Source organism: Tenrec ecaudatus, chromosome 2 (genome assembly GCF_050624435.1).
Source record: "Tenrec ecaudatus isolate mTenEca1 chromosome 2, mTenEca1.hap1, whole genome shotgun sequence".
Lineage (NCBI taxonomy): Eukaryota > Metazoa > Chordata > Mammalia > Afrosoricida > Tenrecidae > Tenrec > Tenrec ecaudatus.
In genome coordinates, this window is record NC_134531.1 from 103,332,438 (window position 1) to 103,357,307 (window position 24,870).

The 24,870-nt window shown below is 41.5% G+C and overlaps 1 protein-coding gene across 16 annotated transcripts in view; it reads left to right on the top strand.

Moving 5' to 3' along the window:
- Nucleotides 1-9,671, top strand: part of PAM (peptidylglycine alpha-amidating monooxygenase) — a 202,716-nt gene extending 193,045 nt beyond the window's left edge. For 2 of the 16 annotated variants that reach the window (XM_075541314.1, XM_075541322.1), the window contains 3 exons: nt 4,787-4,990; nt 7,990-8,046; nt 8,833-9,671. In XM_075541314.1, the coding sequence (XP_075397429.1) occupies nt 4,787-4,990; nt 7,990-8,046; nt 8,833-9,017 (446 nt within the window). In that variant the 3' untranslated portion in view covers nt 9,018-9,671. The remainder of the gene's footprint in view (nt 1-4,786; nt 4,991-7,989; nt 8,047-8,832) is intronic. The other 14 variants (XM_075541315.1, XM_075541323.1, XM_075541316.1 and 11 more) reach the window with 7 other exon arrangements.
- The last annotated feature ends 15,199 nt before the right edge of the window (nt 9,672-24,870 follow it).

Below are 24,870 nucleotides of genomic sequence, written 5' to 3' on the forward strand. Positions count from 1 at the left end.
CTAGATAAATCATTTTGTTCCTTTCTTATAATCATTTTATATTTGTACATTTTCTACCATCTGCAAGGTTTGGAGATGTGACTTATAGTTCAGAACTCAGCATGAGCTTCTTATGAAGTTCTTCTAATGTTTAAGTGGACAAATTATTAGTCATTTTATGAATGGTTCTCCTGGAGATTCAGATTTAACCCAAGGCTCATTTGTTTTCCTGTCTCATGAAAGCAGGTGGGAAGAAATGAAAAGACGCAAGAACCAAGAGGGAGTTTAGACATTTTATGTAGGCAGATAAGAAAATATAGCCAGCACAAGGTTGAAAAGGGTAAGATGATATTATGCAATAAACAAATAGCCATTGTTTAGCATTTATAGAATTTCTACTCAAGTAACAATATTTAGTGATACAGACATATTACTCTCAATATTGAAGAAGGCTCTTAATCGCTGAATTTCAATCATTACTAAATAAAAAAGTATTGATATATTCTGCTTGCTTTGAAATAAAGGTTTTGGGAAAGATATTGATAATAATAGCTATCATTTGTGGAGCATCCCTGAGGGATACAAATAGTTAACATGCTCAGCTGCTGACCCAAAGGTTAGAGGCCCCTGAAAAACTACTTCTGAAAAAGCCAGCTGCCAGAACCCCTGTGGAGCACAGGTCAGCTTTGACACAAAGGCATCACAATAAGTCCAAACCGACTCCAGAGAACTGTATTTTTCTTTCACTTCATAGAGTACAAATAGATGCCAACCCACTCAAACACTATTGGGTTTAATCCTTATGACAACCATACCATGACTATTATACATGAGAGGAAACTGCAGCTCAGAATTACTCGTGAGACAGTAAGTGATGAGAGTCTGGTTTTATACTAAAGTCTGGGTTTGCACCGAAGCCTGGGCTTTTAACCACAATTACTGTATTACAAAGAAGAGGTGACCGCCACCAGTTCACTCAACATAATTCTTCTGAGACCCGAAAGATGGGAATGGTTGTAATTTACCCTGAAGCCTCTGAAATTCCAAGTGGTTCAAACTGTTCCTTTTTAAATATAACTGACCTCAAAATTCCAGATTATATCGGTTCACCTACTGAGAACAGCCCAGTGAAGCAGACTGCATCTTGGCTGCCCACTGGAGGGTGAACAGTGCTCTCCTCTAGGCCATTTCCCCTCTCAGTGCACAGCGCTGAGTTCATTTGTTTGGAAAACCACTGGACCTTGGAGAACTCAGAAGTTCAAATAGTAAATGTGATTGAAATGTTTTAATGTGACATTTCCAAATCCCAGAGTACTGCCTTTCAAGTCGATCCTGACGTCTAGCAACACAACGGGGCAGAGTAGAACTGCCCCTGTGGGTTTTTGAGACTCCACATCTTCACAGGAGGAGAAAGCCTCATCTTTCCCCAGAGGAACAGCTAATGGTTTTGAACTGCTGACCTTGCCGTTAGCAGCCTAATGCGAAACCCACACCAACAGTGCTTGTTCTGTTCCTTTTTGAATCAATATGATACTCATTAAATCTTTTACTTAAAAAATTTTACAATAAGAAATATGTATATATATCTTGTCTTTTATCAGAATCATAATGCTTCATTAAAACTGTTTCCAAAAAGAAAAAGGAAAGAGGGAACCAACATCCTAGATTTAACAATCCTAACCAATCCTATAGATTCATGTTAATTTTAAATCTCCAAACCCATTACCTTTGACGACACAGCTAATCCCACATCGATGATCATCTAACTGATGAGTGAGATCAGAGTTGCAGAGCCAGTGTTGTAAGGAATTTGCAGGGATAAGAGAATGTGGATGATAAGAAACTTAGAAAAGGGAATTCCAACGTTCAAATTAAGTTAGGAAACAGCAAAAGGTCTCCAAGAGCATAGCCCTCCTCCTCCTCACCAACCTCCCGTAAGAGACGGTGCTAATTCCATTTCAAGAACATGGAAAGAAGTTTCCTAATGCAGTTAGCTTCTTAGGCATAACTGAGAGAAACATTCCAAAGGAAGCTAATTGACTTGTTTTTTGGTTTCCTTTTTTAAGAAGTTTTGAAGATTGAATTTGGTCCAAGTTTTCGGAAGTGTTGCATACTAGCTTGCCATGTATGACCTCTAGCTTTAAGTTGTATGTCTCATGACCCGGGTAATGGCTGAGCTGTCACTGTGTTAACCATGCCCTTCCTTTCCTGTCCCAATGATTGCAAGCCCAGGTTGTCGCTGAGCATCTCTTCTATCAGGAGAACAGGCTTATATTTGTATATGGGAACCGCAGTTGCACCCACATGCAGGAAGGCACCTAGCTCCCGCACAGAATGCATTCTTTAAAGAAAAATCACTTTGATAAACCAACTCTTTAAAATTGTCTTTGTTTCCGAATGTCTCTAGTAATGTTACAAGAGCTTGTGTTCTTGTAAGGCTTGAAAACATTTGTTTTATCTGGACCGTAGCATATTGGTTGATATAAATATGTCACATGAGAGAGCCCCAATCTTCCAGAAGTGTTGGTTCTAGCTAATGTTAGAGCTTTTTAATTCCTTCTCCATCAGGAGTGCTCCAAGTTATTAAGGTTTTTTAATAGAATACTTTAGGACAAAGAGGGAGCATGGCAGGATTTAGATTACTCCTATGCTTTCCATCACATTCTAAGACTCTTAAGTGATAACTTTAGCACATTTACTCCATCCATCGGTTCCTGAGAAAAGCAACATTTTTTAAAATTTGATATATGTCAATTTCACCCTTCCTTTAAATCTAGATTATCTTTTAATATCTAAGTAAACATGCAGCTCGTTCTAAATGTTAGAATTCTCCAGGATTTCTAGTAGATGATGTTCCAAGCCACTGAAGTTAATGTGGAGATAAAGAATATTTGAAGTATCAGCTGTGTCTATCTTATCAAGCTGTTGCCTCATTCACAATATAGTTTCTATGGATACTAAGCTAATTCTTACCCTTTACTGGAGCCCAGCCCTGGCTCTGTCTATGAAAGAAACTAGATACAGCTGGAGCAGCTATTATCTAATTACAAGTAAACCCAATGAATGACAGGTAGGAAAATGCAAACTATTTAATCAGGTTAAAACCACCTCACAAAGAAACCATCCTGTCCACCAAAAGCAACAAATTCCTTGAAAGCCTATGACCCCACAGTCTATTTATTGTTCACATATAAAATGTTTAAATGTAAAGTAAGTGGTAGATCTTTTCTACAGGAACAAAAATAAAAAGAGTAAAAATATGTGGTCAAAAGGGTAAGGACACATTAGTATACTTTTCTCTTGAAAACTAAGACTCGGAAAGATGAACTTTGGACCACTTAGGCCTGCGGGCTGGGCCTTTTCTTTTCTCTTTCTCAAGTTTCAAGAGCTGCTCTAGAAACCCAGAGAAAAGAATGTACGGCCACCCTGAACAATAGTACAGGGAAGACGGCAAATCCTACTTTAAGAGACTTAAACAATGTGAAATCTGAGTCTGTAGGTAATATGGTGACAATAATATTGCCTACTGGAGAGGCTTGATGTGTTGTTCACCAGAGAGCAGTGCTGGACACCGTATAAGTGCTCAGTGGATTGATTGAAACCATGAAAGGGGCTGATTTAGAATATGGAAGCAAAAGGCGGGGATCTGCTATTTGTATATATCATGGGTGTTAACAGTGTCTGAAATCTGAGACATGCTTTCTTGGCAAAGTCTCCAGAAAACTCTTCAACCATGTCTGCACATATTAAACATGAACAGAAGATTTTCTTGATCATGGTAAGGCACTTGTTCCCCTCCCCCCATTATATCAATATACCCCTAAGGCCATATAATATACTTAACTCTGTATCGTAAGGCATAAGGGCACCCAAGATATGGAAGCTCCGGAAACTTTATGAGCCTTTTGACAAACATGGCCGTGCCTTTAGCTGGGGAAATTTATAGTCGCTTTTGCACCACACACACGTACTTCTTGGGAGCTAGAGTGTCTCCAGGCTTGACGTCACCAATGCAGTCATGACAAAGTTCTTACAGCACCTTGATTTCATTGCAAGTCTTTCTCAAAACAATATTTTAGGGTTGATAGGTACATGCCACCTGCCAATATTCTGGGAAAGTTGTATAAGTTAATTTCATAAATAACCCAAAGAGAGACAGTGCACTTTACATTTTGCTGGGAACTGCAGAAAAGGATGACAGTGACACAGTTCCTTTTTCCAGCTTGCAATCTCTGAGTGACTGCATGCAACTAACTACATATGTACACCCATAATTCAGTGGACACTGAAAAAGAGTCAGAAACTAAAGCTACAAGGAATCAAATATTCATTAGACATCTTCTTTGCGATCAGTGTTTATTTATAGCAATGTATAAAAAGGGTATCATCGTAGTTTTACAGATGAGATAACTAAAGCCCAGATAATTTAAGTAACTTGCCCAAAGTTACAAAGCTACTATATAGGAGAGTTGGGATTTGAGCCCAAATTTGACTCCATGATGCATGAACTTGAACTTTGGGGGATTGAAAAAGAAGGGTGCATATATTGTGGGACTCGAGCAACAGAAGAGTCAGTGATAGAACAAAGGAAAGTCATTTTGAAGTTGAGAAATCATTCAGTAGAAATTACCAGTTACAATACCTGCTTGCTGCTTTGGTTGATTGAGATATCGGGATAGGAGCTTCACCTGTTTTAGACTCAGCACGTGATTTGTGAGCAGTTGTTGATTTGGCTGGGTAGGGGTGGGAGGGAGGAATTTTGAATCTTTGAGTCAGTTGAATATTGTGAACTCTTCTTTCCCTGAAGAAGCCGAGGCAATTGTTGAAACCAAAATGGAGAACAAACCCACCTCCTCAGAATTACAGAAGATGCAAGAGAAAGAGAAACGGTTCCAAGAGCCCGGATCGCGAGTGTCCGTTGTTCTCATTACAACCCTTCTGGGTATTCCCGTGGCTGTGCTGCTGGCCGTTGCCATATTTATTCGGTGGAAAAAATCGAGGGCCTTTGGAGGCAAGTAAATGAGTCCTTTGAACTGGGAGCCTGCCTTTGAAAGAGTGCTTGGCCTGATTAGATTCAGGAGTCTGGTTGGAATTTTTTTCGGTCCTTTTTGTTGTTTCAGTCTCTCTACTTTTTTTGGGGTTATTGACTCATGGTCCCAAGTATTGCCTACTGTTTACAACAGAGTTGAAATTACATCCGGAGCCTTAAAAACTGAGAGAGTTCAATTAAAATGTAACCGTTAGCATTGACTTTTAGCAGTTGGCTCAAGCCCAAATAGTATCTCAATGGTGAAATTGTGGAGTTAAGTAATGTTGCTGTAAATTAACTCAGGGGTCCAGAAAGAGAGGGAGAGTCCTGATGTTAGGAATGAGCCAAGTCTTACTTCAGAGAATTATTTGGAGTTCTCTTTTTTTTCTTCACCAAACAGAATTCTAACTTTACCTCCTAACTCCATGACCTTGGGCAAGTTACTTAACCACTCTAAACCACTATTTTTTCATCTATTTAACATGGGGATAATATACTTACCTCTCCAGGATATGTAAGAATCCAATGAAATAGTATGTATAAAGTATTTATCACAGTACCTGACATCTAGTAAGTGCTTAATTAATATTACTAATGATGATCATTTTTAAGATAATTTTATTGGACTAATGATAATAATTACCAAAAAAATCACAATATTCTCCTAAACTTTCATTTTCTCAAGAAAGCAACTAAATCGGTAGTGAACCATTTGGTCATTTTAAGTATTCCTAATGAAGATCATTAGCTTCCTATAACAGAAAAAGACAGTGTTCCATAGTGAAATCACCACGTTCCTGAGGCACTATTACAATATAGTGCACATAAGTAGAATTTCTTCCAGGATTCCCAGATAAGTATGTAAATAAGCAAATGAGCAGCTATTCTCACAGCTCCACAGCAGCCCTCTCGCTCTATCCCCAGGTGCGAAATGGCAAGGGTCTACAGCTATACCTAGAAAGAGCTCAAGGTCCAAGGGTAAGAGGCAACCTTTGATTAAGAATGAGACTGATTCTAGTTCATGCCAGAGCAGCAATGTCAAGGACTCAGTGCCACAGCAAAGTGCTGACACAGAAAATGACATGGAAACAAAAACCAGAGCATTCAAGTTAACAAGTTATAAAATAAGACTTTTTCTTGGACTTTTGATCTGCAAGTTGGCAAATCTGCAAAAATATAGTTAACTGCATTAAAAAAAGACTTCAATTGAGCCCCTGTTATGTGTCCGGAAGTAATAAGAATGAGCCAAAGATAAATAAGCACAGCCAGGGTCTTTATGGCAGTCAATATAAGCTTCAAAAGACCCAGAGTCTTGTTTGTCTTATTTCCTAATATGTTTCAGCCCACATACAGTTCTAGGCACGAGGGATTTGATGAATATTTGCTGAGAAAATGACTGACTATGTAAATGAAGCTCACAAAATAGATGACACATAACAATTATTATAAAGGGTGGTGAGTGTGGTCATAGACAACTTCACAGAAAGCAACACATGGGATACAGGAACTGGTGGCAGCAATGGTGGTGACGACCTCAGACTTGAAGGTGGAAGGTTAAAAAGCTAAGTTCGGTTTCTCCCATTTTCTATTAAGCACTTGTGACCCAGAACTGATAGAGAATCCTGAGTTTACAGGGGTACAGAGAAAGCAGCAAGCTAGGTTAATTCATATGAAATTGTCATGATTTAACCAGTTTTTGTTTTGGGGGGAAAATGCAATTTTAGATGGTTCGTTTTAATTCTAAAAAGTAAGTCAGCCTCTCACCATTTTCCAATATTTGTTCTTAATATATTTTACTCAGTCCATCATAAGATTTCTAAAAAAGACACATACGTGACCTTTCATTGGTTCAGCACACATTTATTGTGTGTCAGCTCCACATCAGCCACAGTGCCAACCTTAGTGTGAACAAAACTCAAGTAAGGTCCCTGTCCTTCTGTTTACTCTGAGTTTTTTCAGAATCTTACCAGATTCTCCTTCCTTTCTTGGCTTTTTATCTCCCTGTCCACTCTTCTACTTTCCCTCGATTATCTGCCCACGTGTTAGCCTTCTCCATCATGCTGCTTCCATTCCTGGTTAGAGACAGAATCTAAGCATTCCAATCCCGTAGGACCTGAGGAGCCCCGTATACTCTAAGGATGAGAGTCAGTCTTTCACAGGAGAGCACTTGAGTCTGTGTACGCTTAGAAAATACTCAGGGGTTCCTTTCCTCTGTCTCAATGTATGTCTTACTTAAGAAGCTCAGGTGGTACAATATCCACGCTTGTTAACTGAAATGTTGGCAGTTCAAACCCATCCTGAGCCAGCACAGGAAAAAGATCTAATGACTGACCCCCATTTCAACTGGAGCTTAGAAAATTATATGGAAAGGCCTATTATATCACACAGGGTCACAATGGATCAGAACTGGTTCCACAGCACCCAACAACTACATCTCTACCTGACTGGAGAAATGGCCTGTGTGAATCTTAAGCTTTCTCAAGGAGGGCATGCATAGTTCTTAATGTTGAGACCAAATCATAAATTATAATAAGCAGAATTTCCAAAGTTCTGTAAATTATTAGACACTCACTCTACCTTAATAAAAAATTTTTAAAACAATATATATTGAGCATTTACTGTGCGTGTACCGAGCACTATTCTAAGCACATCACTAAACCTCACAAATACTTAAGGATTGTCTCTGACCAGACTTTTCTCAGAGGAGTAACATTGAGGCACAGGAATATAATTATATGACTCTACACAGGAATATAATTTATGTAGACTCTACATTCTATAGAGATGCAGTCAGGTGTCAAATCCAAATCTAGCTCTTACTATTATCCCATTATATCGTCTCCCCTGCTCCAAAATTAGCTGCAGACAAGAGCCAGGCCTTGTTAATCATGTGTGAAGTCCTGAATTTATGTTGTAAAGTTGAGCCTATGGATTGAGATGGGTGATTGAGACTCATTTTAAAACGTACCATCTCTGTCTAGCAGATTCAGAACACAAACTCGAGGCAAGTTCAGGAAGAGTACTGGGAAGACTTAGAGGTATGCCTGTGACCTTTAACTCCCAAGATTCATCCAGTGCCAACAAGTGCATGCCTTTTAAGCAGCAAAGACATGTTTCATCTTTTGTCGCTGAAAAATCCAACGTCTTGTGTGTGCCATGCGACTCCCTGAGTGTTAAATGTAGAATGCAAGTGTGTCGCTTGGCAGTAAACCCCTAATTCTGTTTGTCCACCTTGCCATTCTGTAGTATCTGATTCCCCTGCCTTGAATCTGACTTCATCTGCCTTCAGTCAGTTTTCTGTCACCCCTGTCAGCATGTCAGTATTTGTCATCGGGAGAGGACCTTTGCATAAGGTCACCGAAATGAAGAGCCGCTCCCTCCTGGGATGCCAATTCTGGAGAGCCAGGGAAAAGCAGGAAGTGCAAAGTAAATCTGAAATACTCCCACAGAAACACCTACTCTGAGAGATTCGTCCCCCCCCCCCCCACCACCACCACCACCATTCTTATTTTAACGAGCCTGGGAGTAGCAGCTGCCTGGCTCTGTAAGATAGGTCTCTATGTGCCACTCGTTCCTTGTATATCTACTCCTGGAAAGATTGACAGTCTCGGAAACCCATCCAGGCAGGCAGTTCTAATCTGTCTTAGTGGGATCACTGTGAGGCGGAATCAACTGGAAAATGCTTTGGTTTTGTTCGGTTTGTTTGCTTTTTTTGTTGCTCACCTTCTCCAACTTCTAACATTATTTACCATTTAAGAACTGGCAAGGGAACCAACGATCGTGTCTACCAACTGCACCTCAGTCCTGTTCTTTGCTTCCCTCAGGGAAAGGGACCGGAGGCTTAAACCTTGGAAACTTCTTTGCAAGCCGCCAGGGCTACAGCCGGAAAGGGTTTGACCGGCTCAGCACCGAGGGGAGTGACCAGGAGAAAGATGAGGATGAAGGGAGTGAATCGGAGGAGGAGTACTCGGCCCCTCTCCCTGCTGCACCGGCACCGCCCTCCTCCTGAAAACCAGGCTGTGATGGCCATGGAGCAAGACTTTACCAAGAACGCCAGAACCCTTCCTTCCCTTTAGCACGTTTAAACTTTTGTGTATTTAATTGTAACCGTACTAGTCTATGTGGGACTGTACACATTTTATTCACTTCCTTCTGGTTTGGCTGGTTTCTGTTTGGAGTTGAGCGGTTTCCTATCGGTTCATACAGTGCCATTGTCTTTCATGAACAGAGAGTAGCGACCACCCTTTTCTTCCATCCCAGTACTGATTTAAATGATGGAGGGTTTGCCCATGCACATTGTCCAGACCTTGCTGTGGATGTAAATAAGCCCACTCTCGCTTGAGCACAGCCTTTCTCCAGAAGCACTCCCGTTGCCAATGTGTTTCTTTGGTGCCTTTCCTGTTCAGCATTCTCAGCCTGTGGCAGTAAAGAGAAACTTTGTGCTACACGGTGACAAAGCTGCTAAATCTCCTATTTTTTTAAAATCACTAACATTATATTGCAACGAGAAAAAGGAAAAAAAAGTCTCTATTTAAATCCTTCCTTTCAGTTTTCTTCGGTTGGTGTGTTTCTGGGATGTCTTATTTTTAGATGGTTACACTGTTAGAACACTATTTTCAGAATCTGAATGTAATTTGTGTAATAAAGTGTTTTCAGAGCATTAGCTGTGAGTGTATTTTGCCGTTTTTGCGTATTTTGCAGGCTTTTGTCTACAACTTTTGTAATAATTACACAAACCACAGATGGAGTAAAATTCTCTCAGTGTCTTCAACCAGAAGAAATGTGTAGCGTTGTATAAGAAACACAAGATATTTTGTTATGTAGCTAAAATAAACTGAAAACCAGACTCAGAGTTTACATACATATGTAAACCAGGCTTTCTTTAAACATTTAAAGAAGATCCTTGCCTGTATGTCCGTCAGAAAGTGAAGCTTTAATAAAAGGTGATCCCAGCAAAGAGGAAACCGGTGTCTCAAATTACATCTGCAGACGAGTCTCTCAGGGTAGGTCACTCCCCATCGTGTTTTTCTCCAAGAAAAGTCCAGCCTAAATTCCCATGCACTTGTGGGACTCTTCATCTATCATTGAACGTAAGTCACATTAAAAACATCCTTTCACCACCCATCCATACAATTCCGTAAGATCCTGATCATTTTCCTTCATGTAATCATCAGAATCCTTTCTTCAAAAACTCTGCTTGCAATGAAGGCATTTTTCTTATTAGGATGTGGGAACTAGAAACAAAGATATCATTTTAGTGCTATATTTAATAATAAGGCCATTAGCATCCTCGTTTTAAGTTATGAGTACCTGGTCTTGTTACCAAGGAGCGCTGGAAGCATATTGGTTACACACTGGACTGCTAACTGCAAGGTCAGCAGTTCAAACCCACCAGGTGCTCCTCGGGAGAAAGATGAGGTTTCTGCTCCTGTAAAGAAGCACCTTCTCAGAAACCTCCGGAGCAGTTCTGCTCTGTCCTATAGGATTGCCATGCCTTGTCATCAACCCCATAGCAGTGAGTTTAGTGTGAGTCTTATTCCCAAACAACTGTACAAGGGCCTAATGGATGCAAATACAGATCAAATTATAAGGATGTGAGAAGGGAAAACATAAAAATGGAAAACCGATACAGGAACAGTTCTTATTACACACTTGGTTATAGAGAACAATTTGGCCCCAAAGTTTCTAGCAGCTCGCTAAATAAAATTAGATTAAATTCCTAATCCATGAGTCCATTAAACATCAGAATTCATAATACTGAGGGACCAGATATAATTTACATCTAAGAACTTTCTAGCTAAAGTAATCTGAAGTCCAGCAATTCCATAAAGAAGACAAAGACATAGATCTGTTTCTTACATATGTCTCAATATTAACATATGGCATACGACAAAGTAAAATTTAGAAAATGTTTACCAGGAGCTTTGCAATCCTGACCTGCCTGCCTTGTCTAACCTGGCTTAATTGAAGATGATAGATGAGGAGTGAATGGACTGTATCGCCTTCAGGCAGTCTCTCCACTGATGGTTGTACTTCACTGAACTTCATTTACTGAGTCCGTTTGAGATTGATTTACTGAGGCACTGGGAAGTGACTAGAGAACTCATTCCCAGCCTTGGCGTTGCAGTAGAATCACCTGAAGAATTGATGGAAACAATGGGGAGCATTCCTCCCCAGAGATTTTTATTTAGTTGGCTTACAGTGGAATACAGGCTATCATGTATTTAAATTTAAATTTCCTCAAGTGATTCTAATGTACAGCCATCACTGAAAACCACTACCCTTGAGAATAGCCATTCTACCTTACTAATTACAACAAGCGATATTCTTATGTAAATTATAGCTCATAAATATTCGGAGAGGGTAGAGGAGTTTGAAGAATTTAAATATGGTAGTTCATTCTGAGATCAGAATCCCTTAATCAGTTTATTAACCAAAATCAAACTCAATGCCATTGAGTTGATGCCAACTCATAGTGACCCTAGGACAAGGTAGAACTGCCCCTGTGGATTTCTGAGACTGTCACTCTTTTATGGGAGTAGAAAGCCCCATCTCCTCAGTAGAGTGGGGGGTGGTGGTGGTGTGAGTATTAAAATAGGCAAACTTTACCAAAAAGGGGGAAGAGTTTTGCTTTGATATACCATATATACTCAAGTATAAGCTGCCCCAAATATCAGCTGAGGCACCTAATTTTACCACAAAAACTGCTTTTAAAATGTGCTGCAAAACTCAGCTTATACATGAGTATATACAGTATTTTTCATATTAAATTATCCAGAAAACATAATTCAGGGAGTAGCTTTGTCATCTGATGAGTTATCCCTGAATTATAGGCATAAAATCCTACCCGTTTTAACTCTGAGATTAGATCGCTCTGTCAAGAGTTCCAATACATTTACTGATTGTCCTGACATAGTTTAGGTACCAACCTCTAAAACAGTCAATGGTCATAGTAAATGTGATGCTTAACTAGTCAGACCTTGGTTATACATGAACCAGTGGAACCAGGGCCGGGCCAGCCCAACAGTAACCATATGGATGAGCTGGAAAGCAGTGGGATCTCCAAAAGAATTTAAAATACTGTTGCCAATTATTTAGCGTAGCATCTGTGGGTTTTTTTTTAGCATGTGTGAAATTTTTTTAAAAATAACAAATCCACTTATGTTAAGACCTTAAGAACTTTAATCATACTATTCTTCAAACAAATGTCTTTGCTGAATTAGGCATTTGTGTAGCATTTAAGTTAGTACAAAGGGAATAATGAGTGATTATATACTAATGTATATATGAAGACTGTAAGCTTCAAATGTTAGTGCAATGTTTACGCCCATAAACAATACAGAATACAAGAAACAAGGTTAAATTTCCCTTCCAGCGATGATGACAAAAAATACATACATCCAGTGAAGAGCAGAGCTTTGAGGCATAAAAGCCAAATTTGTGTTCTATCATCTTTGCCGAACAAAGGTGGATGGGAATTCTAGCTTACAAATAACTTTTTAAAAGACAGCTGATTTAGTTATGTGTAAACCAGGCTTTCTTTAAACATTTAGAGAAGATTCTTGCCTATATATCGATCAGAAAGTAAAACTTTAATAAAAGGTGATCATAGCAAAGATTAAATCTGTGTCTCAAATTACATCTGCAAACGAGTCCATCACATCTAAACAAGATATAAACACAATGAGGACTTCAGTCCATCCTACTTACTGAAAAGCACGAGTAAATGATGATGATCTTCTGTCCAAAATGCCCTCTGAGGATTGCCAAGTGGCAAAGTGTGGAAGACCATCACAATGGACACCATGCCAGCCATTCACATCCTGCCACGTGTCTTCTTTCCAACTCACATGCCTACCTCCCAACTTGCCTACCCATACAGACACCCCTAACTTGCTTATTTCTGCCCAAACATCTGGAAATAATTTTCTGAATCATAAATTCTATCCTGTATTTCAACATGTATCACCAAGAACCAGAGCATTTCTTACATAGCCACAACCATTATTCTAACCAACTAATTTACAATGATTCCTTAGCATCAAGCAAATCTATCTTGGAAGAAGCACAATCAGAATGTCCCTTAGAAGCCTGGATGATTAGATTTTGTCTCACATACTTTGGACCTGGAGAAGGACGTCATGCTTAGTTAAGTAGGAGACACTCAATTAAAAAGCGGAAGACCAAATCTATGTGCATATATTTACAGGTTTAGTGTTGAGGTGGTAGATGGACATGGGGCCTCCACTCAAGTGCTCCCTCAATGCAAGAACACTTTACTGTATTAAATTGGCATTCCATGATGCTCACCTTCCCAACACGATCTCTGAAGACAATGCATGTGCATAAGCAAATGTGGCGAAGGAAGCTCGCTATCAAAAGATACAGAGTCTGGGATCTTAATTAAAGGCTTGAAGATAAACAAGCGGTCATCTAGCTAAGAAGCAACAAAGCCCATATGGAAGAAGCACACCAGCCTGTGTGAATACAAGGTGTTGAAGGAATCAGGTATCAGGCAGCAAAGAACAAAAAATCACATCATTGTGAATGAGGAGGAGTGTGGAATGGAGATCCAAAGCCCATCTCTAGGAAAATGGACATCCCCTTACAAAGGGTTGCAGGGAGGAGACAAGCCATTCAGGGTGAAATGTAACAACAATGAAACACAACTTTCCTCTAGTTCCTAAATGCTTCCTCCCCCCAATTATCATGATCCGAATTCTGCCTTACAAATCTGGCTAGACCAGAGGATGTACACTGGCACAGATAGCAACTGGAAACGGAATCCAGGACAGATGAACTCCTCAGGACCCGTGCTGAGAGTGGTGATACCTGGAGGGTGGAGGAAAGGTGGGGTAGAAGAGGGGAACCAATTACAAGGATCTACATATAATCTCCCGCCTTGGGAATGGACAACCAAAATGTGGGTGACGGGAGATGTCAGACAGTGTAAGATATGACAAAATAATAATAACTTATAAATTATCTAAAGTTCATGAGGGAGTGGAGGAGGAGAGGGAGGGGGGAAATGAGCTGATACCAAGGGCTCAAGTAGAAAGAAACTGTTTTGAGAATGATGATGGCAACAAATGTACAAGTGTGCTTGGTACAATGGATGGATTGTGATAAGAATTGTACGAGCCCCCAATAAAATGATTTTTTTTAACAAGCGGAAGGCCCTTGACCAGAAGGATTGACACAGTGGGTACAAAAATGGGCTCAAACAAGGGAACAATTGTGAAGACGGAGCAGGACAAGGCAGTGTTGTTCCGTCATACATAGGGATGCAATGAGAATGGAACCAATGCAATGGTGTCTAACAATATCACTTTATATCAACCCATATGTAGTCCATATCCAATCCTCCAGTGTCCCCCAAATGCCTTAGCCAGTTTTCTTTTTTTGATCCTAGATCCAGTTAAAATTCACATAGTGCTTTGGCTTATAACTTTTCAGTTTCCTTTCATTGACATGTGTCAAGTGCTCAGGCCAGTTGTTTAGGACCATATCTCACCGTTGGGATTGATCTGTTTCTTGGTGATTAGATTCATGATTGTGATATCGCCTACGTTCACTGCCTTGCATTGTGAGAAACATAATGTCACTTGGCCCCATTATTGGTGATGCTAAACTTGAGCACTTAGGTACGATGGTGTCTGACAAAACTCCATTATAAATCTATCCTTCCCTAGTGGGCTTCAGAACGTGATCTGAATGTAGACACTTTAAAGTCAAGTGAAAATTCTATTCCCTGACTAACTTTTGTCCCTTGATCATTTTCCCCCTCAATCCATAATTTTCAAAGTGGGGAGGGTTTTTAAATAATGACGATCTAATTTTATCATTTCATCTTCATTAGCTCGCATTCATTCATCAGTTAGGGACTGAGACTCTTCCACCTGGAAGAGCCTCTACTAGAGAGGACAAAACAATCCCACTATATTTGTATGCAATAAGAACTGCTCATGATACGGTCTAATATCTTTCACTTTTTCTGCTTCATTTCTCAACCCTTTGTGCCTTTGGTTCCATTCCTCTGAGATGGAGAAAAACCCAAATTCCAAACAGGAGATTGCCACTTGCCACAGGACTCTGCCAGTCTGTTTCTGCTGTATCACTGTGTCACTGAGAATGACGCTCGGAAAGCAACTGTTTCTCCCCTGCTGTCTGGAAGCTGCTCCAACACGGCTCCTTCCTGAGTGCTGTACTTGGTATCTGATGGTCAACACTTTCAGGCTTGGATTGTCCTCCTTCACAGAACCCCCATTCTTTTGTGACCATTTAATTACTAAATTCCCACCACAGAACCTGAACAGCTATCTTGTTGTTATTAGGTGCCAGGGAGTCAGTTTTGACTCAGCAACCCCTATGTACAACAGAAAAATCTCTGCCCAGTTCTGCACCTGCCTCACAGTTGTTCTGAAGCCGGAGCGCCTTGTTGCAGCCACTGCGTCAGTCTCTCTTGTCAAGGGCCTTTCTCTTTTCAACTGGCCCTGCATTTTAGCAAGCACGAGGGGCTTCTCCAGGGACTGGTCTCTCCAATTACGTGCAATGAAGTGTCCCCACCTTTGCCTTTAAAGAACATTCTGGCTATTCTTCCAAGATGTATCGGTTTGTTCTTTGGGCACTCTAGGGTGCCTTTAATATTCTCTACCAATGTAATCATTCAAATGGATCTATTTTTCTTCTGTCTTCCTTATTCATTGCCCAACTTTCACATGCATGTGAGACAATTGAAAGTATCATGTCTTGAGCCACTTATACCTTAGTCCTCAAAGTAGCATCCTTAGCTTTTCAAAGCCTTAGAGAGATCTTGTGGCGCAGATTTACCTAATACAGTAACATATCATAACAGAAATCCTAGCCATTGGAAATCTAACTTCAAACTGTTTAATGTCCTATCTTGGCGTTTTTATTTTTACGACTTGCTCTAGGACACAAGTCTCCTACTCAGGTTGGACTTCCCTTCCTACATCCCCGTTATAAATTGGCTCTGTCAATTGTAAGTTGAAGGCGTTTTTAGTTTCATTCCTGCCCTAGTCTGCTTTGCGGCAGTATTCCGTAGAGTAACGTAGCGTCGGACAGCTGATGAGGAAGCATCAGCAGACAGAGTGCACAGTGTCGCAGCACACGGTCCACTGACGCGCCTCATCAGATAGTCAGTGTTGATTTGCTGCTCGACATACTGCCCGGAAGCAGATGACGGTAATGAAAGAAACGGCATTCAATTGACAATCGACGGTTAATTATAAGGTGTGCAAAAGAGTACATAAGAATCTAAATATACTTCACAGTGCCTAGAATGTGCTACCAGTCAGGAATGATCTGCCTTTGATGGAAGCCCGTGTTCGACTTTTTACTTCACATACAGAGCCTCCTTCTCTCACATTCATATGCCTGGAAGTCTGGGTCAAAGCGAATTCTTTATCTGTCTCATGGACACAGAATCACCACCTGTCTTCAAACGTGCACGCATGTATACCACTACCCTATGTACATAAAGCCTACAGCAATCAAGTCCATTTAGATGCCATAGCAACCCCATAGGACAGAATAAAAGTGCCATGGGGTTTCCAAGGCTGAAATCTCTACAGAAGCACACTGGCACACCTTTCTGGTGAGGAGCTGCTGGTGACGGGTTTAGGTCAACAGCCATTTGATAAGCAGCCGAGTGTTTTACCTTCGTGACACCAGAGCCTTTTGGCATCGTAGTGGTTACGGATTTTCCTGCTAACGGAAAGGTCAGCCGTTGAGCCCACCAGCCAGTCCTCCAGAGAAATGATTTTCCATCCAGAAAACATTTCTGAGTGCCTAACAAGCATGAATGTAACATAAAATGCTGACCTGAAAAAAGAAAATTATGAAAACTATTAAAAGATAAAGTAATTAAGACCCAAAGAGAGAAACTGATTGGTGTAGTTATATGAATACCAATGTCTCCTTGGTTGTCTTAGTTTCTGACACTGCAATTTCACAGTTTGCTTTCTCTAACATTTATAGTATTTTGCACAAGTCAAAGACTCACAAAAATCTTTGCACATTTCATGTTTCTAAAACCCTGTTCTATGTCTTCTTTTATCTTAATTTGAAATGAAAAAAATCCTCTCAAACCTATCACCATAATTCTCATATCTGCACAGAATATATGTCCATGCTCCCAAGGTCATCTAATACAATATTAAATATTGAAGGCAAATAATTCATTCAAAAGAGTTGGTTGTACTTCATTATGCACAAAATATCGAGTTGAAAAGGCACAGATTTTGCCCTCAAGAGTTTATAATCTAGTAAGGAAGCTAGGGTAGCCCCATAAATGATTGCAATGTAAGACATAAGGGGAACCAAGAGTAACCTCAACAAATGGAAGAATATCTCATGCTCGTGGATTGGAAAACTCAATATAGTAAAGATATCAGTTCTGCCCAAGGCATTATATACATTTAATGCAGTTACCATCATCTTTCTTCAAATAATTAGAAAAACTGATTACCAACTTTATATGGAAAGGGAAGAAGCACAGAATTAGAAGAGAACTCCTCAAGAAGGAGGACACAGTGGGAGGGCTTGCTTTACCTGACGTTAGCACATATTATATAGGACAGTGGTCAAAACCACATGGTATTGGTATAATGACAGATACTCAGACCAATAGAAAAGAACTAAAAACCCAGAAATAAAATCATCAGCATATAGACAACGATCTTTGATAAGGGACCCAAAAATATCAAATGGGAAATGGATGTCCTCTTCAACAAGTGGTGCTGGAAAAATTAATATCTACTTGCAGAAAAATGAAGCAAGACCCTGATCTCACTCCATGCACAATAATAAACTTAAGGTGGATCACAGACCTCAAGGTAAGACCCCAAACTATTAAGGCCATCAATGAGGGAATTGGACTTTGGCGCAGGGAATACATAGGCTATTGGAAACAGGGAAGGACTCAAATACAGATGAGTCACAAATTGACAAGTGGGACATACTGAAAATAAACCATCTGTGCAGATTGAAAGAATTCATTGAGAGAGTAATAAGAGAGCCCACGGACTGGGAAAACATCTTTGGCAATGACACGTCAGACAAAGGCCTTATTACTAAAATCTATAATACTCTACTAGCTTCCCAAAAGAAAATCTAATTTCCCACTGAGGAAGGAGGTGGGCAAAGGACCTGAACAGAAGTTTCACAAGGGCAGAAATCCGAATAGCCAATAAACATATGAGAAAATGTGCCCAATCAGCCATAAGAGAAATGCGAATTAAAACAACTATGCGATACCACCGAACACACTCAAAGATAGCCCAATGCAAAAAATCAGAAAGTAACAAGTGTCGGAGAGGCTGCAGTGAAACCGGAACTCTCGTCCACTGCTGGTGGACCTGTAGGTATGTACAGCCACTATGGAAATCGATGGAAATTGAGCTACCATATGACCCGGCAATCCCCCTACTGGACATATACCCACAAGAGGCAAGAAACAAACCATGGCCAGACATCTGTGCTCCAAAGTTCATTACAGCATAGTTCACAATTGCAAGGAGTTAGAAATAACCCAAATTTCCATCAACAAACGAATGGATTAAAAACTGTAGTACATACATACAATGCAGTACTGTGCCTCCCTAAAAAGCAGTGATGAATGTATGAAGCACATCGCCACATGGGAAGAACTGGAGGAAATTGTGCTAAGCGAAGAAAGCCAAGCACAACAGGACAAGTACAACATTAGTCTGCTGAGGTAAGCTTAAAAATGCAAAAGGGGCATAGGGGAAAAGCTACTATATACATACATTCCTGGGGTTAGGTCCAGGTAGTTTGGCAGGAGCCAGACCAAATCCAGGGATACATATGGTAGCCAATTAAAAAGGAAGGGGAGAAAGAAAGAAGAAAAAACATGGGGAGGAGGTGTACGGGGCACTAACCCACCTAAGGGAAGGGTATCATTTATATCTCCACAGGGAAAGAGGGACCAGACTGCAAGCTGGTGCACCAAGACACGAATGCAACATAGCGGCATGAAGCAGGGAACCAAGAGAGAAGTCTGAGGGGCCAGTCCCAATCCCAACTATGTGGACAGCCCCCACTCCCTGCAGAAGAATTCACTTCAGAGAATGGCAGTAAGCTACAGCTCAGGGAGAGAGACATGTCTGATCAGAGAACACAGGAGCAAATGAAGTGGGAGGAAGAGAGAGTGGAACACATCTTGACTCACCAAGCCCTGAGGACAATATTCCCGCTCAGAGTAGCCAAAGCCCAGAGAGAACCATAGGGCCAGCACCACTAGAAGACACAGCTTCCCTCACTGACACAACATCCCTCACTGGGGGACAACAATGGAGACACGGTGCGGGAATTGCACCCAATCTGACCCCACCGCACTGAGGCAAAACAATAAGAGTGTGCAACAGAACAGCAAAGGGAACAGAGCAATGAAGTCCCGAGGGAATACCAAAAATAGACTTTGGGGCCAGGGCATGGCACCCCATCAAACTGGACCAAAAAACACCCCTAAAAGTCAACAGACAGACCTTTAATTATTTACAGGCTTTTCTCTTTGTTTTAGTCATTGGTTTTGTTGTTGTTGTTTTGTTTTGTTGCTTTGTTTTGCTCTGTCTTTTTTTGTGTGCATATTATTATCTCTGCAGGTCTATTTAGATAAGATAGGTGGGTAAACAATCTGGTGGGGAAAACAATGGGACCAATGGTTGCAGGGGGGACATGGGAGAAGGGGAGGTGGGGGAAAAGAAAGGTGTTAACAAACCCAGGGACAAGAGAATAACAATTGATCTAAAATCGATGGCAAGGAGGGTGTAGGAGGCCAGGGAGGGCTTGATAAAGAGCAATGTAACTGAGTGCTGAACATGATAATAGGACAAGAGGAAAATAGAGGAAAGAACTAGGAGTCAAAGGGCATTTATAGAGGTCTAACTAAAGGCATGTACATATGTAAATATATTTATATATGATAATCGCGGAATAGATCTATGTACATATATTTATAGGTTAAGTATTGAGGTAGCAGATGGACATTGGGCCTCTACTCAAATATTCAATGCAAGAACACTTTGTTTTACTAACGTGGGATTTCGTGATGCTCACCTTCCTGATAAGATTGCTAAAGACAAATAGGATGCATAAGCAAATGTGGTAGAGAAAGCTGATGGTGCCTGGCTATCACCATCTGGGGTCTATAAGGTTTGAGGATAAACAAGCAGCCATCTAGTTGAGAATAACAAAGCCTACATGGACGAAGCACACCAGCTTGTGTGATCACAAGTTGTAAATAGGATCAGGTATCAGGCCTCAAAGAACAAAATCATATCACTGTGAATGAGGGGGAGTGCGGAGTGGGGACCCAAAGCCTATCTGTAGGTAACTGGACATCCCCTTACAGAAGGGTCGCGGGAGGAGACAAGCCAGTCAGGGTGCAGTGTAGCAACAATGATACAAACAACTTTCCTCTAGTTCTTTAATGTCTCTTCCCCCCCCACACACACCCCACTCACTATCATGATCCCAATTCTACCTTACAAATCTGGCTAGACCAGAGGATGTACACTGGTACAGAGAGGAACTGGAAACATGGGGAATCCAGGACAGATGAACCCCTCAGGACCAGTGGTGAGAGTGGAGATACTGGGAAGGTAAAGGGAAGGTGAGGTAGAAAGTGGTAACTAATTACACGGATCTACATATACCTCCTCCCTGGGGGATGGACAACAGAAAAGTGGGTGAAGGGAGGACATTGAGCAGTGTAAGATATGATAAAATAATAATAATTTATAAATTATCAAGGGTTCATGAGGGAGTGGGGAGCCGGAGGTTGGGGAAAAATGAGCTGATACCAATGGCTTAAGTAGAATGCAAATGTTTTGAGAATGATGACGACTACAAATGTACAAATAGGCTTGTCACAATGGATGTATATATAGATTGTAATAAGAACTTTACCAGCTCCCAATAAAATGATTTAAATATGAAAAAATGGTGATAGTTGGATAAGGAGGGAGGATTATGGGGAGATTTCTAGTTCTGGAAGGGATTGGTAATAGGGCAAAATTCTTTAGAACTGGAGATCCGTTTCAGAGAGCTTCACGGGCACTGAGGTATGCCACGGGGCTCCTCTAGCCAAAGTCTCAACACCCAGCAATGACTTTTCTTTCATGGGTCTCATTAAGAAGGTGGGGGAGACACTGGTAAGATTCACCTGTGAGTCACGGGGGACAGGATCCCCTGGAGCACCAGCCTGCTGTGTAGAAAGTGAGCCCTCTGAGATGCAGGAGGAGGGATCTCATCACCAGAAAACAGAGGTGACCACCAACGAGACTTCCATTCCCAGCGGCAATTGCCTCCTTACTTCTCCAACCTCATTCCCTCCCACTCTGCCCCAAACCCACACTGCAAGAGGAGAGAGAGAGAGTGGTAAGGTCCTTGTTACCCTCCCAGCTTCTAGGCATGTTGCCAGAGGCCTAGTCAGAAGTCTCTCATCAAGGCTCCTATTTCCCTGGATTATGATTATTTTTTAAAAGAGAGAGGGAGATACTTATTGACTTACTGGTTTATAAAAATCCCAGGGTCCAGCTGGAGCTGATAGGTCAGGCTGACAAAGAATGACATCATGAATATCATGGATCAAGGCTCTACTGTTTCTCTCTCTTTCTCTTACACACACTCACTCACACTCACACACACTTCTGATTTCAAACATTACTTGGGAAAATGTCTGTGAAATTTTAAGGAGAGACTCCCCTATCTTTATCAATTTCTCAAACAGGATTCAGAAACATAAAACCATTTTGCTTTTTCAGAAATTATGAGGGATGTACAAAGAACAAAGCAGCATTTCTTCTGGCTCACCCTTTCAGGAATGAGGAAACTTCCATGAAGATCCCAAGAAAAATTTCCCTCCCTGACACTACCTAGCCACTTCTGAGCTCATTCTGAGCAAAGCAAATGGAAATGTTTCCGAGTGCTCAGTCCGTGAAGGAAAGGCGGGTGGGATCAGCTTCCCCTACAGCCAAAAACTGGGAGAGTGACAGACACGGAATCGAAATCCAGATTCAGAGAGCAGTGAGTAAGAGAAATGGCTGCTGGTGTGTTGGAAATTCTAATCTCAAGTAACTTAGAGGGAAATGAGCATAAATGCATCTCAGCTGTTGAGTCCACCAGACACCTCCAGAGAAATGAGCTATCATCCAGAAAACATTTCTGTGTGAAATGCACAATAAGAGAAGGTGTGCACTGATGTTCAAAGGGGAGGAAATGAACATGAAAGTTTGGGTAACTGTAGGGGAACATTCTCTTTGGACAGGTCCCCACCAGTTCATGCATATTTAACTCAGAATCATATTCATTCATCTCACCCTCAAAGTAAACTCACAGCCCTCGAGGGGATTCTGAGCGACGGTGGTGAAGTCCGTTGTGGTCAACTGTTCAGAACTACCAGCTGCTCTGAGGGAGAAAGATGAGGCTTTCTACTCCTGCGAAGATTTAAAATCTCAGAAACACAAAGGTGCAGTTCTACCCAGTCCTATAAGCTGCTGTGAATTAATCGCTCTACAAACTTTCTAGAAGTTAAATGTTGAATTATAACCTCAGTATGCTGTTGATTGTCCTACAATAAGAATGTAAATATGGAGCACCAAAAAGCAAACAAACAAGATCTTGAGTGACCATTGAAAGTATACTCTGAGTGTGCAGTGTAGAAACATACAACTTTCCTCTAGTTCCTACATGCTTCCTCCCCCCACTATCATGATCCCAAGTCTACCTTACAAATTTGGCTAGACCAGAGGATGTACAGTGATATAGATAGGAACTGGAAACACAGGGAATCCAGGGACAGATGACCCCCTCAGGACCAGTGCTGAGAGAGACTGAGACTCCCAGGGAGTCCCACGGGTCCAGCCCCAGGAAGAGGATAGTGTTGGAGGCACAGTCACCTCTGACTTTTGGAGTTGAGGGGATGGGATGGGAGCAAAGAAAGAAAAAGACTTGGACATATGGAACTTCTGTGGGCTCACCAACAAAAATTGAGCACTTGTGGGCTCACCAACAAAAATTGTCTAATTCGCGGAGAATGTTAAAATAAAAAGTACAATTTTCTGGCCAGGGAGACTCATTGTCCAATTGGTATTGAGGCCAAACTTGGTTACAGAAAAAGACCAGGCACTTAGGGCAGAGATCAGGAGCCAAGCCCAATTCAGTAAGGTTGGCTAGTAAGAACCCCAAAGGACTGTCCTTAGGGGGTTGGGACAGTCCTTATTATGGTGTCTCAAACTGCAGGGGATACAGGCAGAGGAGAAGGGCATCCCCTGGTCCCCTCTGCACACAACCGGCAGAAATGGTCCAGTAACCCTGAGGATGTCCCAGGAGAGTACTGGACTACTCCCAGACAGGAAGGTTCCCTGGTGCATGCTTGTAGCTTTGTCCAGCAGATAGGGACCTTAGATCAGAGAGAGACACAAGGGAAGAGGAGGAGGGGGATGGGGCCTGGCTTTGTGGCTGATAAAATGGAGGTTGGTCAAAAGCCTTTGCTCAGGGTGAGAAAAGGGGGAAGTAAAAATTTTAGAAAAGGCACAGCAGAGCAGCAAACACAAAATGCACGAACAGGTAGAAAAACTTCAGACACACCCTTTGTCCCTTAGTCTAGTCAGAAGCTGCAGTGACTGCCAGGAGTCCTGTTATCGGCAGAAATCCCAGAAAGTGTAGACATCAAGACAAAGGGCTGGGGGCTACATGGGATAAGATAGACACAAGAAACTGTCCTTATTGTCACACCCCTTTCGGGGAAAGGCAGTTATTTCCAGCTCCTCTTAGTACTAGGGTGAAAATATAAACCCCTTCTGCAGTGTTCCCCAAAATGGGGACCCTATGTCCCATGAGTTTGCTGGTCCTTAGTGTCTGGAAAGACAAACAAGACAGAACAAACACTGGTCAGAGATACTGGTCAGAGATACTGACCAGAAGTCACTCGTCCAGGCAGGTACCAGGAGTTATAGAGGAGAGGAGGGGTGCACTACATCCCAGCTAAAGCAGGGAAGGGACTGCATGGAGTCACTGTCCCTACCTTTCCTGGGTTTTGGTCACCAAATGTAATGTAAAACTGAGGCACAGGGAGACAGAGACATAACTGACAGGACAAAGAAGAGCAGAAACAGAAATAGCTTTATTCGGGGGAGCTACCGGACAAGGTTCCTTGACCTAGGCCAACAAGTCAGGGAAGTCGTGCTCAGCAATGGGGGGTGGGGGGGCTCAGGTTTTTAAAGGGGCAGTGGAATGTGTGGCAATTAGCATATGGGGTCTAGACACTGAGAATTGATTGTCAACTCCTTGTGGCTTTCTTTGAACCCGGAGTATCTGGTCTCACTGGTTATCTTATCTGGTGCCATCTGCTGCTGACCTCCAGGGAAGCAAGGCCCTGAGCTGCTTCACCTTAGTGTTTGCACAACTCTTTAAACTTCAGAGCTGCGAGTCTTTTGCCTCTCTCTCATCTCTATACTCTGTAGAGCAGATCAGCAGGAATACATGGACTATAGCCAAAGTCAGTCCATTGGTTCACTGCTGCTTTCCCCTTACACCCTTCCCTTCCACAGGTGGAGCCAGGTGGTCACACAGTAAACATATTAGTTTGCTCACTGACACCCTGTAATTTTCAGTCCTAGAAAGATGTCTTCTTTGGTGGGCACAGACTATTCCAGTCTAGACAAACTCCTTGCTCAAAATTCAAACTAGTGATATCTTTCCTTTTTTCCCTTGGTCTTCTCTTCAGCAGTTTTAGGTGAGGCTGCATGTCTTTCCAAATGCAAATGTCCTGATCTTCAAGGCTATGGGTGGAGCTAATCTTTTCTAAACCCTCTTAT